This window comes from Schistocerca gregaria, chromosome 6 (genome assembly GCF_023897955.1).
Source record: "Schistocerca gregaria isolate iqSchGreg1 chromosome 6, iqSchGreg1.2, whole genome shotgun sequence".
Lineage (NCBI taxonomy): Eukaryota > Metazoa > Arthropoda > Insecta > Orthoptera > Acrididae > Schistocerca > Schistocerca gregaria.
Genome location: NC_064925.1, coordinates 168,847,135 through 168,874,523, shown reverse-complemented (window position 1 = coordinate 168,874,523; position 27,389 = coordinate 168,847,135). Strand labels below are relative to the sequence as shown.

The 27,389-nt window shown below is 42.3% G+C and overlaps 1 protein-coding gene across 1 annotated transcript in view; it reads right to left on the bottom strand.

The window, feature by feature from the left end:
• LOC126278781 (hemicentin-2-like) overlaps positions 1-27,389 on the bottom strand; it is a 732,365-nt gene that overhangs the window by 166,157 nt on the left and 538,819 nt on the right. The window contains exon 3 of the mRNA XM_049979058.1: positions 14,685-14,975. Coding sequence (XP_049835015.1) covers positions 14,685-14,975 — 291 coding nt within the window. The remainder of the gene's footprint in view (positions 1-14,684; positions 14,976-27,389) is intronic.

Below are 27,389 nucleotides of genomic sequence, written 5' to 3'. Positions count from 1 at the left end.
CATAGTCAATATTTCCCTACCATACAATACTGTACTCCAAACACACATTCTTCGAAATTTCTTTCTGAAGACCTATGTTTGATATTAGTAGACTTCTTGCCCCGTCCGTCATGGGTTATTCTGCTGCCTATGTAGTAGAATTGGTTAACTTCATTTACTTCATGACCATCAATCCTCTTTCTCGCTGTTCCCGTTTAAACTACTCCTCGCTACTTTCGTCTTTCTTCCATTTACTTTCAATCGATAGTCTTTACTCATTAGATCGTTCATTCCATTCAGCAGATCACGAAATTCTTCTTCATGGTCACTCGGGTTGGCAATGTCATCAGCGAATCGTACCATTGATATTCTTTCAACTTGAATTTTAATTCCACTCTTGCACCTTTGTTGTATTTCAATCTTTCCTTCTTCGATGTACAGGTTGAACAGTTTCGGCAAAAGACTGCACCCCTGCTTTACACCCATTTTAATCCGAGAACGTCGTTCTTGGTCGTCGACTCTTATTACTCGCTCTTGGCTCTTGTACGTACTATATATTATCCGTCTCTCCCTATAGCTTACCCGAGTTTTTCTCTGAATTTCGAACACCTTGTACCATTTGACATTGTGAACGCTTTTTCCGGGTCGACAATTTCTGTGAAAATGTCTTGATTTTTCTTTAGTGTTACTTCCATTATCAGGCGCAACATTATAATTCCCTCTCTGGTGCCTTTACCGTTCCTGTGGACAAACAATTCCACAACTTTTTTCCATTCTTCTGTATATTATTCTAGTCAGAAATTGAGATGCATGAACTGTTAAGCTGATAGTGCGACAGATCTCGCACTTGTCAGATGTTACAGTCTTCGGAATTATGTGGATCGTATTTTTCCGAAAATCGGATGGTATATTACCAGACTCATACATTGTAAACACAAAAGTGAACTGTCGTTTTATTGCCACTTGTACAACGGTTTTAAAAGCTCTGATGGAATATTATGTAACCCTTCTGCCTTATTTAATCTTCAGTTCTGCAAAGTTCTCTGAAGTTCTGATTCTAATACTAAGTCCACTATGTCTTCAGAATCGACTTCTGTTTCTTCTTCTATCGCATTAAACAAACCTTTCCCCATACCGAGGACTTCAATATACCCTTCCATCTATCCGCTCTCTCCACTGCGTTTAACAAAGGAATTTCCATTTTAGTTTTAATGTTATCACCCGTACTTTTAATTTCACCATAGGTTATTTTGACTTTTCTATATGCTGAGCCAGTCCTTGCAATAAATATTTCTTCTCATTTCTCTTGCAGCCATTTCGTCTCAGCTATCCTACACTTCCTATTTATTCCATTCTTCAGCGACTTGTGTTTCTGTATTTCTGAATTTCCCTGAACATTTATTTACTTCCTTCTTTCGCCGGTCAACTGAAATATTTCTTGTGTTACCTGGAGTTTCTTTGCACTTACCTTCTTTATACTGTAAGTAGGCTGTTTAGGCTTTTGTATTGGTAACGACACATAGCGCTCTGTATGGAAATCGCTGGCTGTGCTGTGTGCAGTCTGTGGCTGGTTGGCATTGTTGTAATATTTGCTATTGTAGTGTTGGACAGTTGGCTGTTAACAGCGCGTAGCATTGCGCAGTTGCAGTTGAGCCGCCAGCAGTGGTGGATGTGGGGAGAGAGATGGCGAAGTTTTGAGAGGGGATTATCTGAACCCGTGTGTCCATCAGAGACAGTAAATTTGTAAGACTGGATGTCATGTCAAGAATATATGCGTTGCGCTAAAAATATTGTGTGTCACTTTAGTGTTGATCAGAATAGGTAAAGAGCGAAATGTCTGAGTACGTTCAGTTCTGCTCAGCTGTATGAAAATGAAATAACGTAAGGGGTTTACCAGAACAGTAAGTCAATAATTTTTCTATGGGGACGTTTCCTATGGGACTGTGCTGATAAACCTCTTACATTATTTGATTTTCAAACAGCTGACCAAAACTGAACGTACTGAGACATTTCGCTCTTTATCTATTCTGATCAACACTAAACTGACACACAATTTTTTAGCGCAACGCAGTCTGACTTTCAAAAATCCCTACAAAAGAATGGCCTTGACTAACATTAACCTATACCTTTCACAAATCACTTACCTCCCAAAAACCTTCGTTACTCGAACTACTGCAATACAGCGACCGCCACTACTGCCAGCTAAATGAAAGATTCTAACTCCTGTAGGGACTAACTACTGATAGGCATAGTTAGCAAATGAAATATTTTTATATAGAACAAACAATGTATTTACCTTAATGTGGTTCAAAAGTCACAATATCATGACATCCCGTCTTACAAATTTACTGTCTCTGATGGACACACGTCCAGATCATCCCCTCTCAAAACTCCACCACCTCTCTCCCCACACCCACCACTGTTAGCGGCCCACCTCCAATTTCGCAACGCTACGCGCTGTTAACAACCAACTGCCCAACACTACAGTAGCATATATTACAACAATGCCAATCAGTAACAGACTGCACACAGCACATCCAGTGATTTTCGTACAGAGCGCTATGTGGCGTTACCAATATAAAAATTTAAACAGCATACTTACAATACCTATGTTTTTCTTTCCTACTTCTGTGATTGCCCTTTTTGGAGATGACAATTCCTCTTCAACTCTGCTGCCTACAGAGCTATTCCTTGTTGCTGTATCTATAGCCTTAGAGAATTTCCAAAGTAGCTCGTCATTCCTTAGTGTTTCCGTATCCCATTCCTTGCATACTGATTCTTCTTAATTAGCCTTTTAAACTTTAGCCTGTTCTTCATCACTACTACATTGTGGTCTGAGTCGATATCTGCTCCTTGTTATGACTTACAATCCAGTATCTGATTCGAAATCTTTGTCTGCCCATGATGTAGTCTAACTGAAATCTACCCGTAACAACTGGCCTTGGCAAAGTATACGGCCTCCTCTTGTGATTTTTGAACAGAGTATTCCATATTACTAGCTGAAATTTGTTACAGAACCAATTAGTCTTTCTTCACTTTCACTCCTTATTCCAAGCCCATGTTCCCCTGTAAACTTTTCTTCTACTGCTTCTTCCACCACTCTCTTCCAATCCAAAATAACAATTAGATCTTCTCCTCCTTTTACTGTATTACATTTTCAATGTCTTCATACACTTTCGCCATCTCTTCATCTTCAGCCTGAAGTATAGTTGTCGGTGTTGGTTTGCTGTCGATTCTGATAAGAACAACCCTACCACTGAACTGTTCACAGTAACACTCTCTCTACCCTTCCTTCCCATTCATAACGAATCCCACTCCCGTTATTACATTACGATCTAAGGGTTCAGCTTTAAGAAGTAAATCATCCTACTGATGGGCTGGTGGACGTCTCAATTTTGTCAAAGATGTCAGCAGACAGCAACGAGGAGTACACAATTTTGGGAAGCTGAACAAAAGCAGTACCAACTCGCGCAGAGTGTCAAGGGGCATTGGCTTGCAGAGATATAAGCCACTGACGGCTTCACATGAAGGGTAAGAATACAAAGAGCGGAACATCATCGACATATCACTGTGCTGTAAGGGTGCCTTGGGGTTCTGGTATGAAACGAAATGATACCCACAGCACCATTCCTGGCTGTCAGGCTGTAGAGCGGGCGGCCGAGCCTTGATGACAAGCAAAGACGCCTATGGAGACGCTACAGACAGCAATGGCATAGCAGCCTGACTTCACCCAGCATACGGCCCTGGAACCGAGAGTGATGCTGTACGGTGTCATTTACTTCCATAGCAGGAAATATTTGGTTGTTCTTCGCGGCAGTGGCCGTGCGGTTCTGGCGCTGCAGTCCGGAACCGCGGGACTGCTACGGTCGCAGGTTCGAATCCTGCCTCGGGCATGGGTGTGTGTGATGTCCTTAGGTTAGTTAGGTTTAAGTAGTTCTCAGTTTTAGGGGACTTATGACCTAAGATGTTGAGTCCCATAGTGCTGAGAGCCATTTGAACCATTTTTTTTCTTCGCGGCACCCATGGAGCTCAGCGGTATGCCAGTGATCCTTTACATCTGATTGATTGCGCTTTATTATAAGCCATTCTGGGCTTACAGTGCAGGCCGCCCACACACGGTAAGAGATTGTACTACTTGTTTTCGTGCTTCCAAACCTGTCCTTGCCTGGAAAGATGAAGTGATCACTCCCCAAATGAGAATTTGGCACTATATCCCTCAGGAGGACTTCAAACAACTCTGACAACCGAAGACAATACGAACAATTGCTTGCATAATCGCCAGATGAGGACCAGCACGTTACTAAACTGGTCAATTTGTGAAGTTCTGTGTCTTGCATAAATTATTCTTTTTTTTTTAAATTGTAGTCATGTCTCTGCAAATGTCCATCATATCTACCGATTTCCTGTCCCATTCGGATAATTCCTTCGCGATGCGTTGTTGTTTATTTTGTCTTAGGATGTATATAGGTCGATCAAAAGGTATCGTAGAAGTCATTGATGCAGACGTGACGTAGAAATGATTATACAAAGCAATTAAAAAGAGAAACAGAGGTTTATTTCAATGTGCAGTTCTTGTATTCAAGAAGCAAGACCTGTTTTTCGATCAAGATAACTAAATATGTAATTATATATATTATAGGATCAGTCCGAAAACTGTCATTTTGTCAAATTCTATTTAAAACTCTATTTACTAATAGTATTGCACAATATCGCTTTGAACAACTGAGCCACCGACAGCTTCCAGTTACGGTGATTCCAGTGTTTACATCTACATCTCCATCCATACTCCGCAAGCCACCTGACGGTGTGTGGCGGAGGGTACCTTGAGTACCTCTATCGGTTCTCCCTTATAGTTCAGTAACTGTACGATTGCCGTGCGTGTGTAGCAGACGCGAAGCAATGGTCTATGGGGAACGGAATCCACAACTCACCGTTGTCTCGCAGAAACAAGAATATCAGTGTATTGAATTATTGCATTGTAATTATTCTAGGCCACTGAACACCAAAGCGTTATTCGCGTGCAGCTAGCTATGCACTGGGACATGTGCGGAACACCGCGGTAACGTTCAGATTATCTACCGGGGACTATTCCACTGAGCTTAGACCAGGCTCAAAGCAACTCTTTGTTTCTGCTGCGCACTTTTCATTGTCAGTCAAGAAACAACATTATTCTACATGTACACGACTACTTTGCATTTTGCAATTACGAACCTTTCAGATGATTCATTGAACCACCTTCACTACATTGTCACCCTTACATAAAATTTGCATAAATAGCGGTAAGGCTCAGGTTGACTAACCTGGTTCACCTCACGCTCATGGCAACAGCTACTTGTACATAGGTTGATGAAAAGGCATCCGAGAGGTCATTGATGCTTGCGTAACGAACAGATGATTATACAAACAGCTGCCATTGTTAGTCAAGAACACCACATTGTCAGACTCGTAGATGAAATTTTTCCTGTCTTTATCAGATATTAATCAGTACTGCAGTTTTAGAACCTGCGAATTCGTTGATACATTTAAAAATAATATATCATTTCATGTTTTGTTAAAACGTACGTTTGCAGGACATTAAAAATTTTAAGATTTTTATTACCAAAGTCTTTTCATTAGTTCTGGCAGCTTTTGATAGCTCACACCAGGATTCAAAAACCGGTATGGTACCTCAAAAGCTTTGTAAGTTTTGCAACTACTGTCCTAGACTGACGTGTTTATATATGCTCTAAGCTAGGGATATTAGACCAGTTATTAACATTTCTCAAAAGCTGAAAAAAAGGTTATTATTACATTACATTTTATTATGTTCTCAGCAGTACGTCGTTTCGTTTATAAAATGAACAGACATGAAAGTTAATTTCGTCACTTTAGTTGAGTTTGCTGCTTTTTTCCCAAACTGCTGCTTTAAGTTGAGCCAGTTATTGCCCTTTTGACTTACCATTCGCTATTTTTTCGCTTTGTTTGCGGTGCCCGGAGCGCGGAATATTATTGAAATCAATTAGATACGAATTCTAGGGCCCTATTTTTGATTCTTATATTGCTCACATTTTTCACGTTATCCTTGTTTTCAGCACCTTATAGCCGTCGTTCACTAGCGAAAAACTTTAATAATTTGAATTTTTGCCGAGCATTAGCGCTCTGGGGCTGAGGACATTGAATAACATTTAACGAAATTTATGTTTCATCTCATTTTAGGAAAGGGGTCCGCCACAGTGTATGGCTAATTCATCAGTTTCTACTGCATCTCGAGGCATTACTTAGCACCAGAACGACATGCATTAATATAGCATGTGTGAAATGAAGGTGAACGAATCTTCTGATCATCCTGTCAGCTTCTGGATCACACTAAAGTTCTGAGATGAAACAGCTAAGTACCACTTAAAAAGAGATCGTATCGTTCTTCTCCAGATATCAGGCCCGTTCGATATAACAGGCTCATATAGGCGAGAAAACCGGGAAGTATTTTACATCGCGGTTTGATGACACTTTGCTGCTCCCATCTTGTAATAGGCAATAATCGACGTTCGCCGATCGTCCATCGATGGCAGCCAATTATCTGCTGTAAACTCTCTCCATCCTTCGAGAATACGATCACGATTTTCAACATAGGGTACAGTTCACGAAGTAGCTATCTAGTTAAGAAGTTCGTTCTTGCAGAGATATAGCAGGTTTAACTGATAAAACATTGAGGTAAAGTGTGGTGGTGGCTGCCTGAAAAGCTGCAATATCATTCGCCTAGCCGAATAATTAAGATTAAGAATGCATCAGAAATTTGGAAAACGGTGAGTTTTATTCAGATTTAGGTGAGAGTGTACACTAGTGGATGTCACTGATGTCACGAATCCTACTCTCTGTTTTTGTTTGAGGTATGCAGCGTAGTGGGAGAGCAATTTGTACGTAAATATGATGTTTCCACTTCCGCACATTACCGTATGCGGTTTGACCTCTGACTGCTGCGGAACGGAGTGAACAGGTAATGTAGTTAACTCATGATTGTGATATGATTGATGAGAACTGTGCACTCGGCAAGAGTCTGGCCTAGTGGTTTTTACTGAATTGGGAAGATAGGGTAGGTAAGCCGGCAAACGCATCACCATGCGCAATACTCTACATCGGCAAATACCGTGTTGAAATTCCTCGACAACGTGTGCTCGAAACCACGCCACTAACGCGAGGCAGTAAAGATGGGAAGATTTAGACAGATTGTAGCAGTAATGCTTCCAATTTTACTGGTGCCTAACACATCGTTACCGTTTTGTCAGGCAGGCCACATGTTACAAGCACGGCGGTGCAACCGAATGCAGTTCTAACGTAATGCTGAGCAATGATTTTGCGACTACCCTGTCCACAATATTAAACTGCATTCCACCCCAAAAACGAGGCACGTCACAAACACGAAATTCAGTTTGCATGTACATAAATTCCCCGGACAGGACGTACCGTCGGAACACCCGAATCGCAAATCTCGTGTAATTTACAGCTTACAGCTTTATATCTTCCGAAGGGCCAAGAAATGGAGATTACGATGTAATGACTCATCGACAGCGAAAACAAACTGAGACTGCTTATCCTATATATTTTGTAAAAATATTTATGTATGTATGTATGTGTGTGTGTGTGTGTGTGTGTGTGTGTGTGTGTGTGCGTGTGCGTGCGTGCGTGTGTGTGTGTGTGTGTGTGTGTGTGTGTGTGTGTGTGTGTGTATTTGTGTGTGTGTGTATGTGTGTGTCTGTGTGTGTGTGTGTGTGTGTGCGTGTGTGTGTGTATGTGTGGTTACCGCAACTCCTCCTAGACCACTGGACCGGTGTGAATAAAACTTGGTACACATACCTCGTAATGTCAAGCGACAATCGCTGAGTGGCTAGGAACCACATAACTACCACAGTACAGAAGATACGACATCATAAATAATGGCATGCGTGTAAAACTGTCACATCTTGCATGACGTTTTAGTATATTACTCCTTTGTTAATAACTGCATTTGCAATAAATTTCGCAGACAGTGTTCACGTATTCCGCTAAATGCACCACTAGAAGTATGTCATAGTACCACCCAAAGTTCAGGATACACGACGTCATAAAGGCTGAGACGCGTGATAAACTGACGAATTGAGCAAGACGTTTAAATTTATTACTTCCTTTCAATTCGCAAAAAAAGTATACAGATTCCACCTATGCCACTGAATGTACCTACAAAATTAAATCAATGTGTGACACATACATCAGGAGATTTGACTTCATAAACACTGACATGTACGAAAAATTTCTGCATCATGTATGAAGTTTACGTTTATTACTTATTTGCCACATATTTCGCTGACAGTATCCACACATGCCACTGATTGTACCTACACAAATACGAAGTGGTACGACAAAGAGTTGAAGAGATACACTATGTGATCAAAAGTATCCGGACACCACCAAAAACATACGTTTCTCATATTATGTGCATTGTGCTGCAACCTACTGCCAGGTTTCACATGTCAGCGACCTCAGATGTCATTAGACATCGTGAGAGAGCAGAATCAGTAGCTCCACGAAACTTACGGAAGGTACAAGCGTACAACATTCCCTACAAGTGAGTACACTTGATAACTGAAGTACAGTTCTGAGAATGTTCTTAGTGTCTAGGAAAAGGAAGGCAGAGAGCATATTACAGGGTTCTACGTTCCGTCGACAGCGCGGTCACTGGAGTACAAGCTCGGATTGCGAGAAAATTGGAAAGGAAATCGACCGTGCGTTTTAAAAGCAATCATCTTGGCATTTGCTAGAAGTGATTCAAGGTAACCACGCAAGATCTAAGTCCGCATGGCCGAACGGGGACTTGAACCAAAGTTCTGACGCACGCCGTTCTAGCATGCTAACCATGGCACCATCTCGGTTAGTCCTTTGAAAAACGTTTCATAAACTAGCAGAAAGCAGTTCAAGGTGTCAAAGACAACTTCGTAAATCCTTATGCAGTCCCAACAACAGTCGGATGCCACAGGAAGCGCACCTCACAGGCGCATACTGGGTTCAGAAGGCCAGGACAATGGCTCGGCCACGAGGGAAACTCGCCGCGGTCGCGGACAGCATAAGGAGCTTCAGCAGAGCCATGATAGTGCTAGGATCGCGCCTATCGGGCGCCGACCCAATAGGGAACGCCTTGGGACGTCCGATACCTCTGAAGAGAGCCGCAACGGGCGCGGACCGAAGAGGAAGCGCCCAGAGACTGATACCACCGACAGAAATGGCCACAGCGGGCGCGGACGGCATAGGGAGCACCACACACCGCCCAGGCATAAATATGGGACGAGGTCAGCTCGCCAACCAGTCTCAGGGAACACCTGACGAAGACGCCGAGTTACCACGTCGAAATATCGTGTTGGGAAGACGCGGACCACCGGCAGTACACCCGATTTTACGAGATGTCATCAAGATGAGCCTTAACGACTTTGACGAAATATACGTGGGAATCCATTCAAGATAAGTGCCAAAATAATGACTTTTTTACAGTGATGTCATTATTTCCATTCTGACGATACAATCCACAGTCAATAACTTTGTTGTTGCCCGATAAAGCGAACATAGGCTCCATGGGCAACAATATATATCTGATTTCTAATCTGCTTTGCAAGTGGTGGTATTGTTAGAAGCTGGAATGTGTTATGAGACCCACTTTGTGTTGGACGCTGCCATGAAGACGGAACTATTACATACCTGCCACCGCCGTTACGGCTTTCACATGATCGGTGGCTGGCACAGAGTTCTCCCCAGCCCTGTGCCATTGGAGCCTGACGCAGCAAGCGGTAGCTGTTCATTCTCCTTTGCAGAGTTAGGGGCACCGGATCGACGTTCCTTTGTTGCCTCCCGAGACCCACAAGAGGCGCATACGTCACAGCACGTTACACTGCAGGTCTTACGAATGCCGCCGGGAAGCGAGTAATTATATGAGACGAGTTTAATAACTCCTGATTGTGCGCTTAAATGTATGCAAGCTCTCGGAAGTACACGGCGAAGCTAAGACCTTTATAGAGTATGGTGGCAATTACATATTGATTTCCCGTGGGTCCAGCACGGAGTCGAGTGTCACAAGTTAGTTGCACGACCCGTATTTCACGTGAGCATCGGGTGACATCGGGAAACCATCAGTCGACACGGATGGGCCAGTTATAGGCACAGCTACACATCACAGGAGGCCGAGACAGAATCAGCGACAAGGAAGATGCTGCGAGGAAAACTGTGCCGGAGTATTTCTCGCACTCGCCGAGTCTGTAGAAATTAACAGTCACTCCCAAAGACTGAATCACAGTAGATAGTAGACAATAAAGAGCTGATATTCACCGACTGCCTTCTTATGCTGCAACTACATCCGTCCCCGGTAGAGAATCACGGGCTCGATTACCTAATCCAATTAAAAAGTGGGATAGCTTGAGGACTGATTGACAGAGGAGAAGTTTGATGAAGATCGACGGAGATGGTGTGCCGAACAATAAGACGTAAATGAAGGCACACTTCTCAACAAACGTCTTGGACAACAGCCACGTCCCTAAGCAATATCTTTGGCTTTAACTGAAGATCACTCGTTGGATTCCCTGAATCTTTGATTTTCACCTCTCCCTACTTTCTCCGTAGTGCCAGTATTACATAATGGCAGCACTATTTTGTAAGGGACCGAAGGATTAACAATCAACATCAGTAATACACATCCAGTGCAATTTAACTGGGTGCTCCCCACCGCGTAGTAGCTCGTTTACCGTAGTGTGATAGATATGCCAGCAAAGAGTACACTACACCAACCTCTGAACAGAGAGGGCCTGGCTTAGGCGAAGGAAACCTTACATTCCCCGAAAACTTGAATAAGTATGCCGGAAGATCTAGGAGTGCTTTAATAGGAATTTTACAGAGGGAAAGTTTAGTGATGATTAAGAACGAGGAGAGTACCATGCATGTCAGTAGTTTAGGATAAATATGGCGTACGGATTAAAGTCATGGTCACTGAGTTTAAGTTAGGATCCTTAGAACTAGAAATTTGGACGTAATCGGAGCCCTCAGAGAAATTGTTAACTGTTACTATTTACTTCGATAACTATAAGCAGTGGTACAGCACCATGAATTGGAACAAGAATAAGGAGTCACAACGGTATTGTTCGGTTGGGACCACTCTCTTCGCATCATGCAGCATTCCTCCAAAACAGCAGAGCGGTGAGTTACCACGTGGATGCGAGAAGAGGTACTGGCCATGACATCATCAGCTGGACGGACCGCTCCAGGTGTATCTCTCAACAAGCAATGTTCATATTAGTGATAGATGTAGCAACATTAAGCCGCCAAGCGAACGACGTGACATAGCTCGAAATTCTGTCACACGTTAGGATTGTATCTCGACGTAAAGGAATTACGTAATTTTTATGGAGCGCAGTAACATCCAATTCAGCATGAAAGTAGGAAAAGACAATACATTGCACTTTTTTGACGTCCTCATCCGGTCCAAACGAAATGGGTGCCTTGGCCACAGCTTCTACAGGAAACCTACGCTCACCAATTTACACTTGCACGCCATCAGGCATCAGCGCACGGCACAAAAGTGCACAAGCACTGATAAGCTGTGCAACAACGATACCAGACGTTCATAGCCTTCCGCATAGCCAATTCCGCATAGCCAATTACGCAAGGTCTTCAGGATTGACGGGTACAACGTTTAGCAAATAAATGAAGTGATCTCAAGCTAGAATCACAACCAGATCACTTACTAGTGGCAGGAAGAGAAACCTTGTCTTCTGTTGTTCAGTGGCCTTGTGTCAGCAAGAAAAGCCGCTTGCTGAAAATACGAAAATTTAATTCGATCTTCAGACCTTCAACAAGAATCCTGCAGTGAGACTAGTTAACGACACGGCAAGTCTCAGAACAATTGGAGTGCACAAGATACCTTGCGACTATGGCCAATCTTACGTCATGCAGATATGATTCCTAGCTGAAAACCAGGCGTTTCTGGTGAATTTATTTACAGCTGTGTTTCCACGCACTTATCTCGCAACCTCTGGCCTTGTGTTTAATGTTTGTGATGTTATATCTCCTGAAATAGATGTCTTATAGCGACATCATTTTTTAGGTACACCCAGCGGCATATGTAGGAACTCTCTGGGAAATTTATTGTGAATGGAGTCGGTAGCAAAGAAGTAATATATCTAAGCATCAAACATGTTGCGACAGCTTTTTACGCATCTCATTGCCTATAACGTCATGTGCCTTGAACTATGTGTCGCACAACGATGTACTGTCACACTTGCATTCAGTAATATATATGTTCATACTGTCTGTAAATTGCTTCGCAAATGCAATTAGTAGTAAACAATTAGTAAAGTATTATATCATGTCTAATGCTTACGTGTAGATTGAACTGAGGAAAAATAATAACCGATGAATATTTTTCGTATGATTGAAACTTCCTTATTCGTATGATTATTTTGTAGGAGTCGTCAGTGAGAAAAAATTTAGTAAAGGTTTGGAATTATGTGTAAAGTTTTTACAAGTAGCTAAGTTTCATTCTGAAATATTGTATGAATAAGGTCTGGGAAATCATGCAATGGGCTACGCTACTTTTAACACCCCCACCTCCAACACTGATATATAGGTGAATCTTGTCCCAACAGCAATTATTGCCTGACAGTAAGGTATACGTTTACGAAATCTGGCTGAAATCGGTTCACTGTCTTAGGAGGAGATACGAAACACGCATACACAAACACACACACACACACACACACACACACACACACACACATATCCATACAGGCATTTTTGTAATATGTATGGATCAAAGAATGAAACCGTATATATTGCGATTGCCCCTTTCAGCGCGAAGTACAGGTCTCATTCAGGTCAACATAATGACAGAAGAAGAAAAATTGGTATGATCGTAAAATTTTTTTAATAAAATAGTATCACACCCGTATTACAGTAGTGTATGTCAGAAAATGAACTGTGTTACAGGTCGAAATCAAGCAAAACGCAACAAGAGACTTAGAATTTCTTGATTACAGTTATCTTGATTATGGTTCCCAAAGATGTGATGCCTTCAGTTATAATATTTTTTTTCTATCCAGAATTCGCTGAAATACAATGCGTGGCAAAAGGGAAGAATCCAGGAGGTAAGACGGGATGTCATTGTAATGTTATACACATTGTAAATGATTAACTAACTCTTTACGAACAGGCCTCGAAGGACCAACGGTACCTATTCTTATATCCAAAAGCATAGATTCAGGTAAAACTCTTATTCGTGAATGGGAACAGAAGGCTACCACACTGTATAATTCACTTGATCGAACAGCGACGCTTTTCTGAGTTTTAGGTGTACGCATATAGTACACGTACTTTTATAATATTGATTAATTACCTATTAGTCATTTTTAACTGTAACAGCACTGAGTGCTACAGGTACAGGTTACGGAAAATCGTCCTACAATACTGGACGTTTCGGGACTGGGTTCATAAATGGCATAGAAATCATAATATAGTGGTTTTGATGCTTCAGATCTTTCACATAGTCTCACCTCAATTTAGTACAACGTACACAAGGTTCATACAGTCAAGTGAAAAAAAGTAATAAAAGTTCCTCTTTCGCATGTTGTTCAAATTGCGTGTGACAGTGACTTGAATGCAGTTACGTCGTCAAAGCGTTGATATTTGATGTGAATATTTGCACATTGCCGTTTTGTGATAAGTTCGTATCGATAATTCTAAGTCTCTTCAACCCCAGTTACATTTCGAGGAAAGATCTGTCTGTGTTTTGCGTTCCAGTCAAGTTGCGATATGCGTCCATGGGTAGTTTTTGTTCGGGACTCATGGTGTGCAGGTCAAACTGTGCCTATATTTTTCTTTTCTTCAAAAATTTCTAGAGAATGTCTAGGAAACTTTATTTGGACATGTTGCACCATTGCGATCTGTGACACAACAACCTTCACAAAATACAGTAGCACGTCTGCTCACAACTGGCTGGTCGGATGCACAGTTGCTGTTCACACTTTTTAGTTCAAGCTACCACAGTAGCTACTGCTCTGACGTAGCTTCTACATAGGAAATACAGTAGGTACCGTAACTTTACGGTGGACCGTCTACACTGAAATGGTGCACAACTGTTTGCATAAGTTATTACTTAAATTACAACATTCGCTAAACAGCTACTATATTATATATCTACTATTAGTTGCCACTTAGACACCTAAATAAATCATACGTGAATAGCTAAATGAATGTGAAGCAGTGTATCATAAGTTTACGTATTCATTAACTACGAAGAAGCAGTAGTACTGTGTGTATGACTGTGAGTTTACTTAAAAAGTTTTCACATTTTTGATCATTTTTGTATGGTGTGAGAGTTTTTTAAAAATCTTCTAACCAATGTGCAATGGTCCAGTATGAAACACCTGCGTCTGTATTATAATCACTTGCTCAAAATACATCTAACATTAATAATTTGCCGTCGTCTCAAATATTTCTAATATGACAGCCATTTCGAGTAAGATTAACTGGTACTTCGTTAAAATTTTGATAAAATATGCATAATATGGCACCAATAGATCAACTGCGATAAATTACTGTACTCTACTATAATATGCCTTCCTCTTTAAAGTAGTCCAATCGTGAGAAGAAGATTGGTACTGCAAAATCCGATACAATGAAGCCACGAGAGGGCAGTCTTAACGTCACTATCCATGTCTTACCGTCCAGGTGGTCGAAGTCGAGGAACTTGGTGGGCATCCAGGCGGACTCGTTGTGTGTCCAGTACCCGGGATTCGAGCGAGGCCTCGGTTCGGGTGCTGCCATCAGCGCCGCCAACCTGGGTGCTGGTGGCGTCGACGCTGGTGTCGTTAGTGCCGCCAGGGTAGACACCAAGCGAGAGCGGGGTGCGGGGGCGGACGACACGCTCCACGAGGCAGGGCTGGACGCAGCGGCGCCGGGATGGGAGGGCGTCGCCAACGCGGCGTCCACCGAGGAGGAGGCCGCGATGTCGTCTGCAAAAGCACCCGCATGTCGGTGACAGCACCGTTCAGCGTTATAGTGGCCACGCTGTCTGCTGTGAAGCTTCTTACCGCCTGACAATTGAAGACATCATTTAGTGTCAATTGTCTGATAAGGTCAACTTGTTTTTCTATTTTTTATACTCAGTTTACCAAATAGTTATTATAATGTACATCCTGACGGTTAGTAAAACATCAAAAGACCTAAACATATTGTAAATTAAGAACACCGCCCCCGTCAGAGATTCGTGTCTGCAATCAAGGCTAATATCAGCAAACACTGTAGAGATTGTAATTTTCACTCTGCAACGGAGTGTGAGCTGATAATGGAACTTCCTGGCAGATTAAAACTGTGTGCCGGACCGAGACTCGAACTCGGGACCTTTGCCTTTCGCGGGCAAGTGCTGTACCAACTGAGCTACCCAAGCACGACTCACGCCCCGTCCACAAAGGTACCGAGTTCGAGTCTCCGTCCGACACACAATTTTAATCTGTCACGAAGTTTGACTGTAGAGATTTTCATACAGCGTCTCTTTAGTTATTGTGATCGTTTCTTAGCTTTGGTTGCTGATAATAACTTGATACCAGTGAAAAGAAAAGTTAGAAGGAAAGTCAGCGTCGGCCATAATAATGATAGTTGATTGATAGTAAAATCGATTTTCATTGATTGGCGACTCCATGGAGTGCTGTGTGCACAACGGCCATATACGTGAAATTATTCAGTTATTGCGATCGTTTATTAGCTTTGGTTACTGATAGTAACTTGATACCAGTGCTTGTGAGTTTAATCTTTACACCACAGCACTGAAGATGATCACTATGTGATTAATATTCTATTTTGCTATCAATAAACCATCAATATTACTGCCAACACCGACCTTCCTTCTGAATTTCGTACCATTTCCACTGATAACTAGAGGAATAGTTGTGCGTATCATTATGCATTATAAACAAGACCTCTTTCAGTGGGTACTTAGTGCTACCCATAATTCCTTCGGATTATCCTGAATTATTTTTCTGTACTCATTAGGATGTTCATTCCATTAAACAATTACTTTGATTCCTCTTTTCTTTGCCTGAACATAGCACTCTCATAATCGAATCTTATCATTGACATCATTTCACCTGCTGTCTCGAATCTCGTTTTTATTTGAGTCACTGCTTCTTCGATGTATAGATTGAATGGTTGGAGCAAAAAGACAAACTTCTTCTCTTAACACTCACTAATCTGAGAACTTCCCTCTTAATCTTCTATTGTTATTGGTGGGTCTTGGATCTTGTACATACCGTATATTATCTGTCCTCTCTTATATGTTGGGCTGGCCGCGGTGGTCTAGTGGTTGTAGGCGCGCAGTCCGGAACCGCGGGACTGCTACGGTCGCAGGTTCGAATATTGCCTTGGGCATGGATGTGTGTGATGTCCTTAGGTTAGTTAGGTTTAAGTAGTTCTAAGTTCTAGGGGACTGATGACCACAGATGTTAAGTCCCATAGTACTCAGAGCCATTTTTTCTTATAGGTTACCATTATCAGAATTTGTAACACCTTGCTCCTGAACGGCAGTAAGTAGACCTTACTTCTACGATTTCATAAGTACTCTCTTTGTTTCTGCTGAGGCTTTAATTCTTTTACTAAGTGACTCCACACTGACGGCTCGACCACTACAAGGAAGAGCGCTGACGTGAGAATGTCGTCATCAGTCTGGAAGACAGGTATCGGGATGAGTGCGGCGTCGATGGTTACAGAACAGTTTGTAGTGTCTCCGCGTTCAGAGTGCTCCGGCCGAGTACTTTACCGAACCAACCATTCTTTCGCAGCTAAGCGACATATGGGGCAATCCCCATCCACCTATTAAGGTGTGCAGATATCCTTGTTACGGCCAAGGAGGACTCAGTCCAAAACGTTGCACTTCCAGCCTCACAGGCGTGTAACGTTGCAGGAATAACGCAACAGCCTCTTGCCAACACTGTAACTGGCAGTTCAAAGGTGGGACTGTTGTCCTCTTGAGACGCGCTACAATATTTCTGCTGCACCTCAGGTATGCAAAAGTATATCCGTTTTCCTAAAACGTGACACACAAAACAGCACCGTATACAACTTGGACGCGAGAGCATCTGTTTTCAGAGGTTAAGATCTACCTGCAAAGACGTACAAGTATATTAGACAGTTCCGGTAGCGGCAGTAGCGTAGCGCGCCATTTCGAGGCACGTTGATGAGGCAGGATTTTGTTGGTACAGGAAAGACTGATAATATACAGCGTATATGAGAACCAAGAAAGAACATTTGGAAATGAAGACCAACAACAAAGTGCTCCGATTCATAATGTTGTACGACAGGGATCCAGCCTTTCTCTTCAGCCTTCCCAAGGACTTAGCCAGGAGACAATCTTAGGGAGAACATTACAAGGGGTCATGTTTTTCATTTATTCTGAAAATACATTTACACTACAGGCCATTAAAACTGCTACACCACGATGATGACTTGCTACAGATGCGAAATTTAACCGATAGGAAGAAGATGCTGTGATCTGCAAATGATTAGCTTTTCAGAGCATTCACACAAGGTTAGTGCCGTTGACGACACCTAAAAGTACTGACATGGGGAAAGTTTCCAATTGATGTCTCATACACAAACAGCAGTTGACAGGCGTTGCCTAGTGAAACGTTGTTGTGATGATTCGGGTAAGATAGAGAAATGCAAACCATCACGTTGCCGACTTTGATAAAGGTCGGATTGTAGGGTACTGCGATTGCGGTTTATCACATCGCGACATTGCTGCTCGCGTTGGTCGAGATCCAATGACTGTTGGCAGAATATGGAATTAGTGGGCTGAAGAGGGTAATACGGAACGCCGTGCTGGATCCCAACGACCTCGTGTCACTAGCAGTCGAGATGACAGGCAGCTTATCCGCATGGCTGTAAAGGATCGTGCAGCCACGTCTCGAGACCTGAGTCAACAGATGGGGGCGTTAGCAGGACAACAACCATGTGCACGAACAGTTCGATGACGTTTGCAGCAGCATGGACTATCAGCTCCGAGGCCGTGGCTGCGGTTACGCTTGACGCTGCATCACAGACAGGAGCGCCTGCGATACTATACTCAACTACGAAGCTGGGTGCACGAATGGCAACACGTAATTTTTTCTGATGAATCCAAGTTCTGTTTACAGCATCATGATGGTCGCATCCGTGTTTGGCGGCATCGCGATAAACGCACATTGGAAGCGTGTATTCGTTATCGCCATACTGGTGTATCACTCGGCGTGATGCTATGGGGTGCCATTGGTTACACGTCTCGGTCATCTCTTGTTCGGAGTGACGGCACTTTGAACAGTGGACGTTACATTTAAGATTTGTTACGACCTGTGGCCCTACCCTTCATTCGATCCCAGCAGAATCTTACATTTCAGCAGGATAATACACGACCGCATGTTGCAGGTCCTGTACGGTCCTTTCAAGATACAGAAAATGTTCGACTGCTGCCGTGGCCAGAACATTCTCCAGATGTCTCACCAATTGAAAACGTCTGGTCAATGGTGGCCGAGCTACTGCCTCGTCACAATACGCAAGACAGTACTCTTGATGAACTGTGATATCGTGTTGAAGCTGCATGGACAGCTGTACCTGTACACGCCATCCAAGCTCTGTTTGACTCAATTCCCAGGCGTATCAAGGCGGTCATTACGGCCAGAGGTGGTGGTTCTGGATATCGATTTCTCAGGATCTATGCACCATAATTGCACGAAAATGTAATCACATATCAGTTCTAGTATAATATAATTGTCAAGTGAATACTTGTTCATCATCTGCATTTCTTCTTGGTGTAGTAATTTTAATGGCCAGTGGTGTATTTATTTTCTAATTTTACGTACACAATTTGATTTTGGGAGACCTTCGTACAGATAGTACTTGTACTGGGTCCATAAAATTAAGCAAGAAACACTGTTCTTGAAAAATAATACCACACATTCTCAACAGTACGAGAAAAATCCACATGCACAATTAGATATTTAATTTGCAATGTGACAACGTAAGCTTATTTCCAAACGAGTTAAAATTATAATATGATGTATTTTCCCTTTGCTGACAAAATACAGATCATTTGTATAAAATAAAATTCGATATCGCAAAGCAAAAGACTCTTAACGTTGGGTTGAATAACTTATTAAGTTAAAATGGTTGAAACATCATTTGACAATATCTGGCTTTCTGCCACTACAATGTAATATTTAAATTTGTGGTTTATCCGACTCCTAGGTAGATTTCCTTCAGCGCTTCAAAGCATCCATACTTACTCACTTCAGTTTATAGTTTTATAAACGTATATTCCATTTCATGAAAATTCTACAAATTTATTAAGTGCCGCAGGACCTCTTTCCAAATTGCTATTTCAACGGTCAACTTCAAGCTGTAGTAAGCAAATGTATTCAGAAATCGAAATGAAATAAATAAATACTACGATCTATAGTTCTGGGACTTTACCATTGATTCAAACATTTATTTCAGGTAGACTCCTAGAACCTGGTCCTGCTGAACGCACAGTCCGCCACCTCCTTGCCAGGTCGTCTGCCTGAAGCGACGCAAGGTCACATAACGCTTTTTTTCATTAATGTTATTTTAAAACCTTACAAAAGGTAGGCCTGTAGTGGTCTATCTATGCCACTCATCGGCCACAGAAAAACAGACAGTAAACATGGAGACAGGAAAACATACCTGAATGGTAAAAAAAAGGAGACATACATTAGAAGTGACATGAAGGTATTCGCAGAATGCACTGGTCATACAAGTAAGTTCAGCAGTGCACACAAACGTGGACAAACAGTTTCACATGAGAACAAAGGAGCACACTGAAGAAGAAACTCTGACCCACTTAGACGAAAATAACACTGTGGCACGTTGGTGTTGATCTATGTTGCACTGAAGACACTGAGGAATTGGGGGGCAGGAAGGCACTGGGTGCAGGAGATGGGCAGGGGGAAAGGAGGAGAAAAGAAGCCAATGGGAGAAATGAAGGCTGAGGGGAAGGGAGGGGGCACGGTTGGGTGTGGAAGCCCAGGGACGGGGGAAGAAACTGGGAAAACTGGGAGAGAGGGGTGGGGGATAGAAAGGTAGTTGAGGAAGTGAAGTGGGAGACATGGAGGGAAATGGGGGAGGAAGGAAAGGAAGGAGAGTATTAAAGCTGATGTTGTTTTTGTTGTGGCCTTCGGTCCTGAGACTGGTTTGATGCAGCTCTCCCTGCTACTCTATCCTGTGCAAGCTTCTTCATCTCCCAGTATGTACTGCAACCTACATCCTTCTGAATCTGATTAGTATATTCATCTCTTGGTCTCCCTCTCCGATTTTTACCGTCCACACTGCCCTCCAATACTAAGTTGGTGATCCCTTGATGCCTCAGAACATGTCCTACCAACCGATCCCTTCTTCTGGTCAAGTTGTGCCACAAACTCCTCCCCAATTATATTCAATACCTCCTCATTAGTTATGTAATCTACCCATCTAATCTTCAGCATTCTTCTGTAGCACCACATTTCGAAAGCTTCTATTCTCTTCTTGTCCAAACTATTTCTCTTCCATGTTTCACTTCCATATATTGCTACACTCCATACAAATACTTTCAGAAATGTCTTCCTGACACATCTATACTCGATGTTATCAAATTTCTCTTCTTCAGAAACGCTTTCCTTGCCATTGCCAGTCTACATTTTATATCCTCTCTACTTCGACCATCGTCAGTTATTTTGCTCCCCAAATAGCAAAACTCCTTTACTACTTTATGTGTGTCATTTCCTAATCTAATTCCCTCAGCATCACCTGACTTAATTCGACTACATTCCATTATCCTGGTTTTGCTTTTGTTGATGTTCATCTTGTATAAGCCTTTCAAGACACTGTCCATCCCGTTCAACTGCTCTTCTAAGTCCTTTGCTGTCTCTGACAGAATTACAATGTCATCAGCGAACCTCAAAGTTTTTATTTCTTCTCCATGGATTTTAATAGCTACTCCGAATTTTTCTTTTGTTTCCTTTACTGCTTGCTCAATATACAGATTGAATAACATTGGGGAGAGGCTGTAACCCTGTCTTACTCCCTACCGAACCACTGCTTCCCTTTCATGTCCCTCGACTCTTATAACTGCCATCTGGTTTCTGTACAAATTGTAAATAGCCTTTCGCTCCCTGTATTTTACCCCTGGCACCTTTAGAATTTGAAAGAGAGTATTCCAGTCAACAGTGTCAAAAGCTTTCTCTAAGTCTACAAACGTAGGTTTGCCTTTCCTTAATCTTTCTTAAAAGATACGTCGTAGGGTCAATATTGCCTCACGTGTTCCAGTGTTTCTACGGAATCCAAACTGATCTTCCCCGAGGTCGGCTTCTACTAGTTTTTCCATTCGTCCAATTTTCCTAATATATACAGCCTCAAAAATGAGTTTGCATTTTTCCATGAGTATACAGTCTTTGAGCTAGTAAACTCATTCACGATGTACAACGTAAGCAAACGTTTATATGACATTTAATAATAAATACATTAAAGGTATGACGGCTGTAACCATTGTTTCAAGGATATTACGAATGAGACGCTTCACAACAGAATCTTCTTCTTCTTCTACGTGATCAGGCCCGTGGACCGCACACGCTGCTACAAGTTTCCTCCTCCATTGTATTCTGGCAATTGCTGCAATCTGATATCCGTCCGCATCTATTGATCCTTGGTTTAAACCTTCATGACACCCAACCCTTTCAGCGCTTCTTGACTGTCCCCGTGGGGCTCTTTCCTACAGACGTGAAATCTCGGAGCTTCCGAAGACATCTGTGATCTTCCATCCTGGCCACACGTTCGACCCACTGTATTCGTTTGGCTTCGTCAGTTTCAGCTATGTTGGGTTGTTGGTATAGTTCCTCAAGCGCTATTCACAACAGAATATCGTAGTAAAACATGAAATATCGCCGTACCAAAGAGAGCCAACTTTATGCCGTGAACCATAGCACAAAATGACGATGGCTACCACCTTCCAGTTTAGATATCACTGAACTACACATACTGGGGAAATCATATACAAAACAATATCAAAATTAAATACTGTCTGCCAGAGAAAGAAATAATTATGCCTCAAATGAAGATAGGTACTGTTACAAGAGTAACAAAAAATATGTTTGTGTTACTGTTTCTCCTATTTTAAAACAGTGGAATTTGAAAATAATCACAGAACATACGAAAAACTTGTGATATTGTAGTATGACAGCGCAAATGAACTGTGGACAAGTAAGAGGCAGTGGGCGATGCTGGACGCAGTCTGTTGGGATGAATTCTATCTGCCCACTAAAAAAATCTTTTAGAAACGAACGAAATAATTTGCTGTCAACATGTAACCGTCCACTGTCCACAAACACCTGCCCATCGTTTCGTATCGGAACTTTTTCACAGTTGAGTGTTGAGTACCGCTCTGGTGACCAGACTAGACAATATTTTGTCATTTGGGACACTCATTACAGAAATTTGAGCACTTTTTCATATAAAGAAATACAACCATCACCGTTTGGGCGATACTTTTGTTGACGAACGTAACTTTTAGGCGTCGCAGGGAAATCCAAATGTGGTGTTCTGCACCGATTTTATTTTAATGTTATTTATAATGATGTTTGATGCTCTGCTGCCTTGTGATATACTGAAATATTGCAATCAAAAGTTGTACCAGTCTCCACATAACTGCAGTACTGATGTTGTACTCCTGCAGACAGCCATTAGAGTACAGTAGTTCTCACATATTGCGAACTTATCGTTAGGGTCGTGGACGAATGAAAATCGCGTTTTCTCTTCTTTGTTATTATATACCAATTCATACTTAGGAACTATCACAACAGCACACAGCACAAAAGCAGTAAATGGAAGCACTTATATTAAATTCAGCTGCAAGTAAATACTGAACTGATTAACAAAACAACAATTTAGCTCAGGTAAGGGCAAGAATGCACACTAGTTTCTCTTAGCTAAGGTATGAATAGGCGGTAGCCGATAGTGATATCGACATGTCGACAGAATGAGATTTTCACTCTGCAGTGGAGTGTGCGCTGTTATGAAATTTTCCTGGTAGATTAAAACTGTGTGCCCGACCAGGACTCGAACTCAGGACCTATGCCTTTCGCGGGCAAATACTCTACCATCTGACCTATCCAAGCCCAACTAACGCCCCGTCCTCACAGCTTTACTTCCGCCAGTACCTCGTCCCCTCGTCTCCTTTGGCTATATCCGCGAAAGGCAAAGGACCTGAGTTCGAGTATCTGTCCGGTACACAGTTTTAATCTGCCAGGAAAGTTTCTTGATATTTCGACAGTTTATCGTTGCAGTTGTGGACGATCGATATCACGTATACCTTCCTCTAAGGATGATAGAAAAATCCTTTAATTTCACTACACACCAACTACGCTGAGTGTAGTTTCATTTCAGTGATAGGGGGTGGCGTCAGGATTCCAGGACCTCGCACTCCTTTGGCTACGTCCGTGGTTGTTCAGTATGTACATCCAAGACGCAATAACAGGTGCAAAAGTTACGATCAGAAGTGGGATTACAATTCAGGTGTCTGGATGTAAATGATGCAGTACATAGATACCAATGACATGTTCACTTAAACCGAGAAAGAATTAAGTGGGGTACTGGATGAAATTGGTTCTCCCAAGTTCACTCAATAAGGACTGAGAGTAAGCCGAAGAATGATGGAAGTAATGAAGAGTATCACCAACTACATTAGTGGACAACTAATGTCAATATTCGGGACCGAGTACTAAAAACAGTGAAGGAATTATTCTACCTAGGAAGCATAATGCCGTATGAAAGACAAAGCAAGCACGAATAAAAAAAAAAAAACAGACTAACACAGAGGGCATTCCTGGTCGGAAGTAGTCTATCCAACATCAGCACTCATCAAGAAAATTAAACAATATGTGATTAGAGCACAGTACTGTATGAGTCATTCACTAGGAGATAACAGGCTGATTTGGTGCCATAGAAGGATGTTGGAAATTTGGCAGACTGGTAAAATAGGAAATAAGTTGATTCTCCGTAGAATCCTATAGGAATGATATATGTGAAAAAAACTGACAAAAACAAGGAACAGGATGTGTTGAGACTGAATGAATAACCTCCGTGATAGTAGTGGTAGCCTTCTAAACATTCATGGTGGTGTCTGTTTGTTCTATATCGTGTCTCCCTACAACTTTCGCGCAACGACGCTCTGAGCGTGTTTTTTAGGGAATTAACAAGTTTGAACCTGGGACCTGTTGCTGGTAAGGAGACGCCAGACCACACATGACATGTAGAATTCAGAAGAGTTCAGTGAGACTAGCGATGATATAACCAAGTACCAAATGATCTGTGTCAGCTCCACAGCACTCCCTATAAAAGAATCTTAATACTAACTAAATGTAGTGGAAAGGGTTCAAGGCTTTCCTATTTTTAGTTAGCTGGTAAAATAACGTCGAAAGAGCAGTTAAGTTTACCATTGGAAATTTTATTCTACTCACAAAACATCATTTATAAATTGCACTATTGATGAAAGGAAATGTTTTAATACAGGATGGTGAAAACCTTCTGCGTTCAACAAAATTGTGAGCGAATATTCCCTGAATGGGTTTCCAAGTTCTACAATCGATCGAAGGATGACCCATGCCATATCACATCTATAATCTCGGTTTAAATTAAGTTTCACAAAAGAGCAAACTATCAAAATGGTCTACAGTGACCCTCAATTATCTTTAAATACTTATCTAACTTGTCGTAAATTACAGTGGCTGATGTGGCTTCTCAATAACTATATAACAGAAAAATTATCGCGCTTCAGATTTTTACTTCAAGTGGCAAATGTGAACACCATGAGTTTTAATTAACGATCGACACTAGTATTACGCAAAAAGGGGGTGTAACAGATGAGACTTCTGCAGTTCTGAGTGAAGCCTTATGCGCTCAAAAATGCGGCATCGCGTGCGTTCATTACCTTGTCGGTGTTTAAGCAGCGTCTGGGCGGCAGCGGCCGGCGCAGCAGCCATCCAGCTCGCCGTCTCGGAACCAACTCTCTTAACTTCTCCTTACTACAATTTAACGAAGTTAGTTTAAAAAAAACTATCTGGCTATGTTTTCATCTGACCAATAAGGGTCTCAATGTTAACCTTAAGCTCCGCCTACAAACATTCTGTCTATCCAATGAGAAACGTTATACTTTTCGTGGTGGAGCAATGTTTTTAAAGTTTGCAACGTAACAGAGACGCTAAAAAGTCTCACGCTAAAACCTGTAGCTGGTGTGGTCCTTTTAGCGTTATCGTAAGATTTATACTGTTCTTCTGGAGGGCTCTATCTTTTAACATGGGCTGGGGGTGGTTCTTGACGTACCTGAGACGCGAAAAAGTCTCACGCTAAACCTTGCGGGTGGTAGTGGCCCTTTTTGTGTTGTCGTAAGATCTATACTGTTTTTTCTGGAGGGCACTAGCTTTTAGCATGGGCTGGGGGTGGTCCTTGACGTACCTGAGACGTGAAAAAGTCTCACGCTAAAACGTGCCGGTTGTGTGGCCCTACTGGCTAGCTGGCGCCGTAGGTGTCCAGACCTTCCCTTATCGTCGGGACTTCTAGCTTAACACGGTTCTGCTCTCGGCTTCTGTCCTCGTTTCTCCCCTCGGCACTGCGTCTGCCTCACGGTGGGAAGGTACGACATGCATTTAGGCATTCTTGTGTTAGTCTGTGGTATTCCATTTGCTCACTCGTTACTCGTATTACTTTGGTTAATTTAATGTCACGATTTATTCGGAGCTATGCGACATACTACTGGATTTGCTTATCATGTCAGGGTTTTCATGTAAGGTGTTGGATTTGCCTGACACCTTACAGGCTGTGCAGGGTGAAAACTGTAGTGTAGGCAGATATTACACTGTGTCCAGGAAATAACATAGGATTGTGTGTTAGTGCTTCTGTGAGATGAAAGGGCTGGAACAAGAGACGGGATCTTGGCAGGCCATATCAAACTGGCCAGAAGGCTGATGACGCAAAGAAAGAAATGGAGCCTCGTGATTGTGTCTACACCAATTCAGCAAGTGTTTGGTCCTAATACTTCCGCTGGTTAAGACTGTTGAAATCACAAGTCATACTTTCGGCAGAAGAAATACAATTGCTAAGTATACAGCGTTTCCGTCTCAGAATAAAACTGCTGTTCCGCATGCAAACTGACGGTTTGATTAGTTTCCCTTACTGCTATTCTTCGGTAAATATAGCAATTCAGTATCAAATACTTCGGAATGGGCACAGATCGTCTTTTGTTGGCATTTGTTACAAACTTTTAGATTTCATTATATTATGACTTTCAGTGTCCATGATCTATCTTTGAACGCTCATTTAGCTTTACGTGGCAGCTATATTCATTACGAAATAATTCTGAAATTTATTAGAAGCAACGGTGCGGATACAGTATGATAGTTGATACAGCGACACAGTTACAAAAATCTGTTGATAGCATTCGTTTATTAATTTTCTTAATTGTGTAAAGGACACACCGAGTTCCTTTCAAAGCAAAAGTTTATGGATCACACAAATTGTCGCTTGTCTTTTTGAAAGAGATCAGAACTGAAAATCGTCCTTATACGCCAATTGGTACCTGTTGATTTGCAGTCGAAAGTTATGTCCAGGGACTAACGATTTAGTTATTGTAACTCGACATTCACTGTCACACCTCGAACAATGTCACATTTTTGTTACTACAGTGACACAATGACGCAAGAAGTTATACTCTACTTCTACAGTTCAAAATACTGTCCAGGAAATCCTACAAACACATACGTGCATGTTACATGTGAAGGTAGCGCGCTCCAAAACCGCAGCTTCAAATAGTATATTGCCGGTAACGTTACGTAATCTTTGTTCTTTCCTTATAAGAGCACTTGTAATTATGTAGGTAATAATTCTTTTCAGAAAACTTCTTACTTATTCAAAAGCTGGTCATACTTATTTAGCATTTCATCTCAATGAACGAGCGTACAGACGCAGTGTTAACACACTGTATTCACCCTCTGAAAGAACGGGCGTAAATCCTCGTTTGGCTACTCGAGCTCACGTGTCTCAAGCAATGATCACACGCACGGCACAGCGGACACACCAGGAACCGCGGTGTTGGCCGTCGAATGGCGCTGGCTGCGCAGCATTTGTGCACCGCCGCCGTCAGTGTCAGCCAGTTTGCCGTGGCATACGGAGCTCCATCGCAGTCTTTAACACTGGTACCATGCCGCGACAGCGTGGACGTCAACCGTATGTGCAGTTGACGGACTTTGAGCGAGGGCGTATAGTGGGCATGCAGGAGGCCGGGTGGACGTACCGCCGAATTGCTCAACACGTGGGGCGTGAGGTCTCCACAGTACATCGATGTTGTGGGCAGTGGTCGG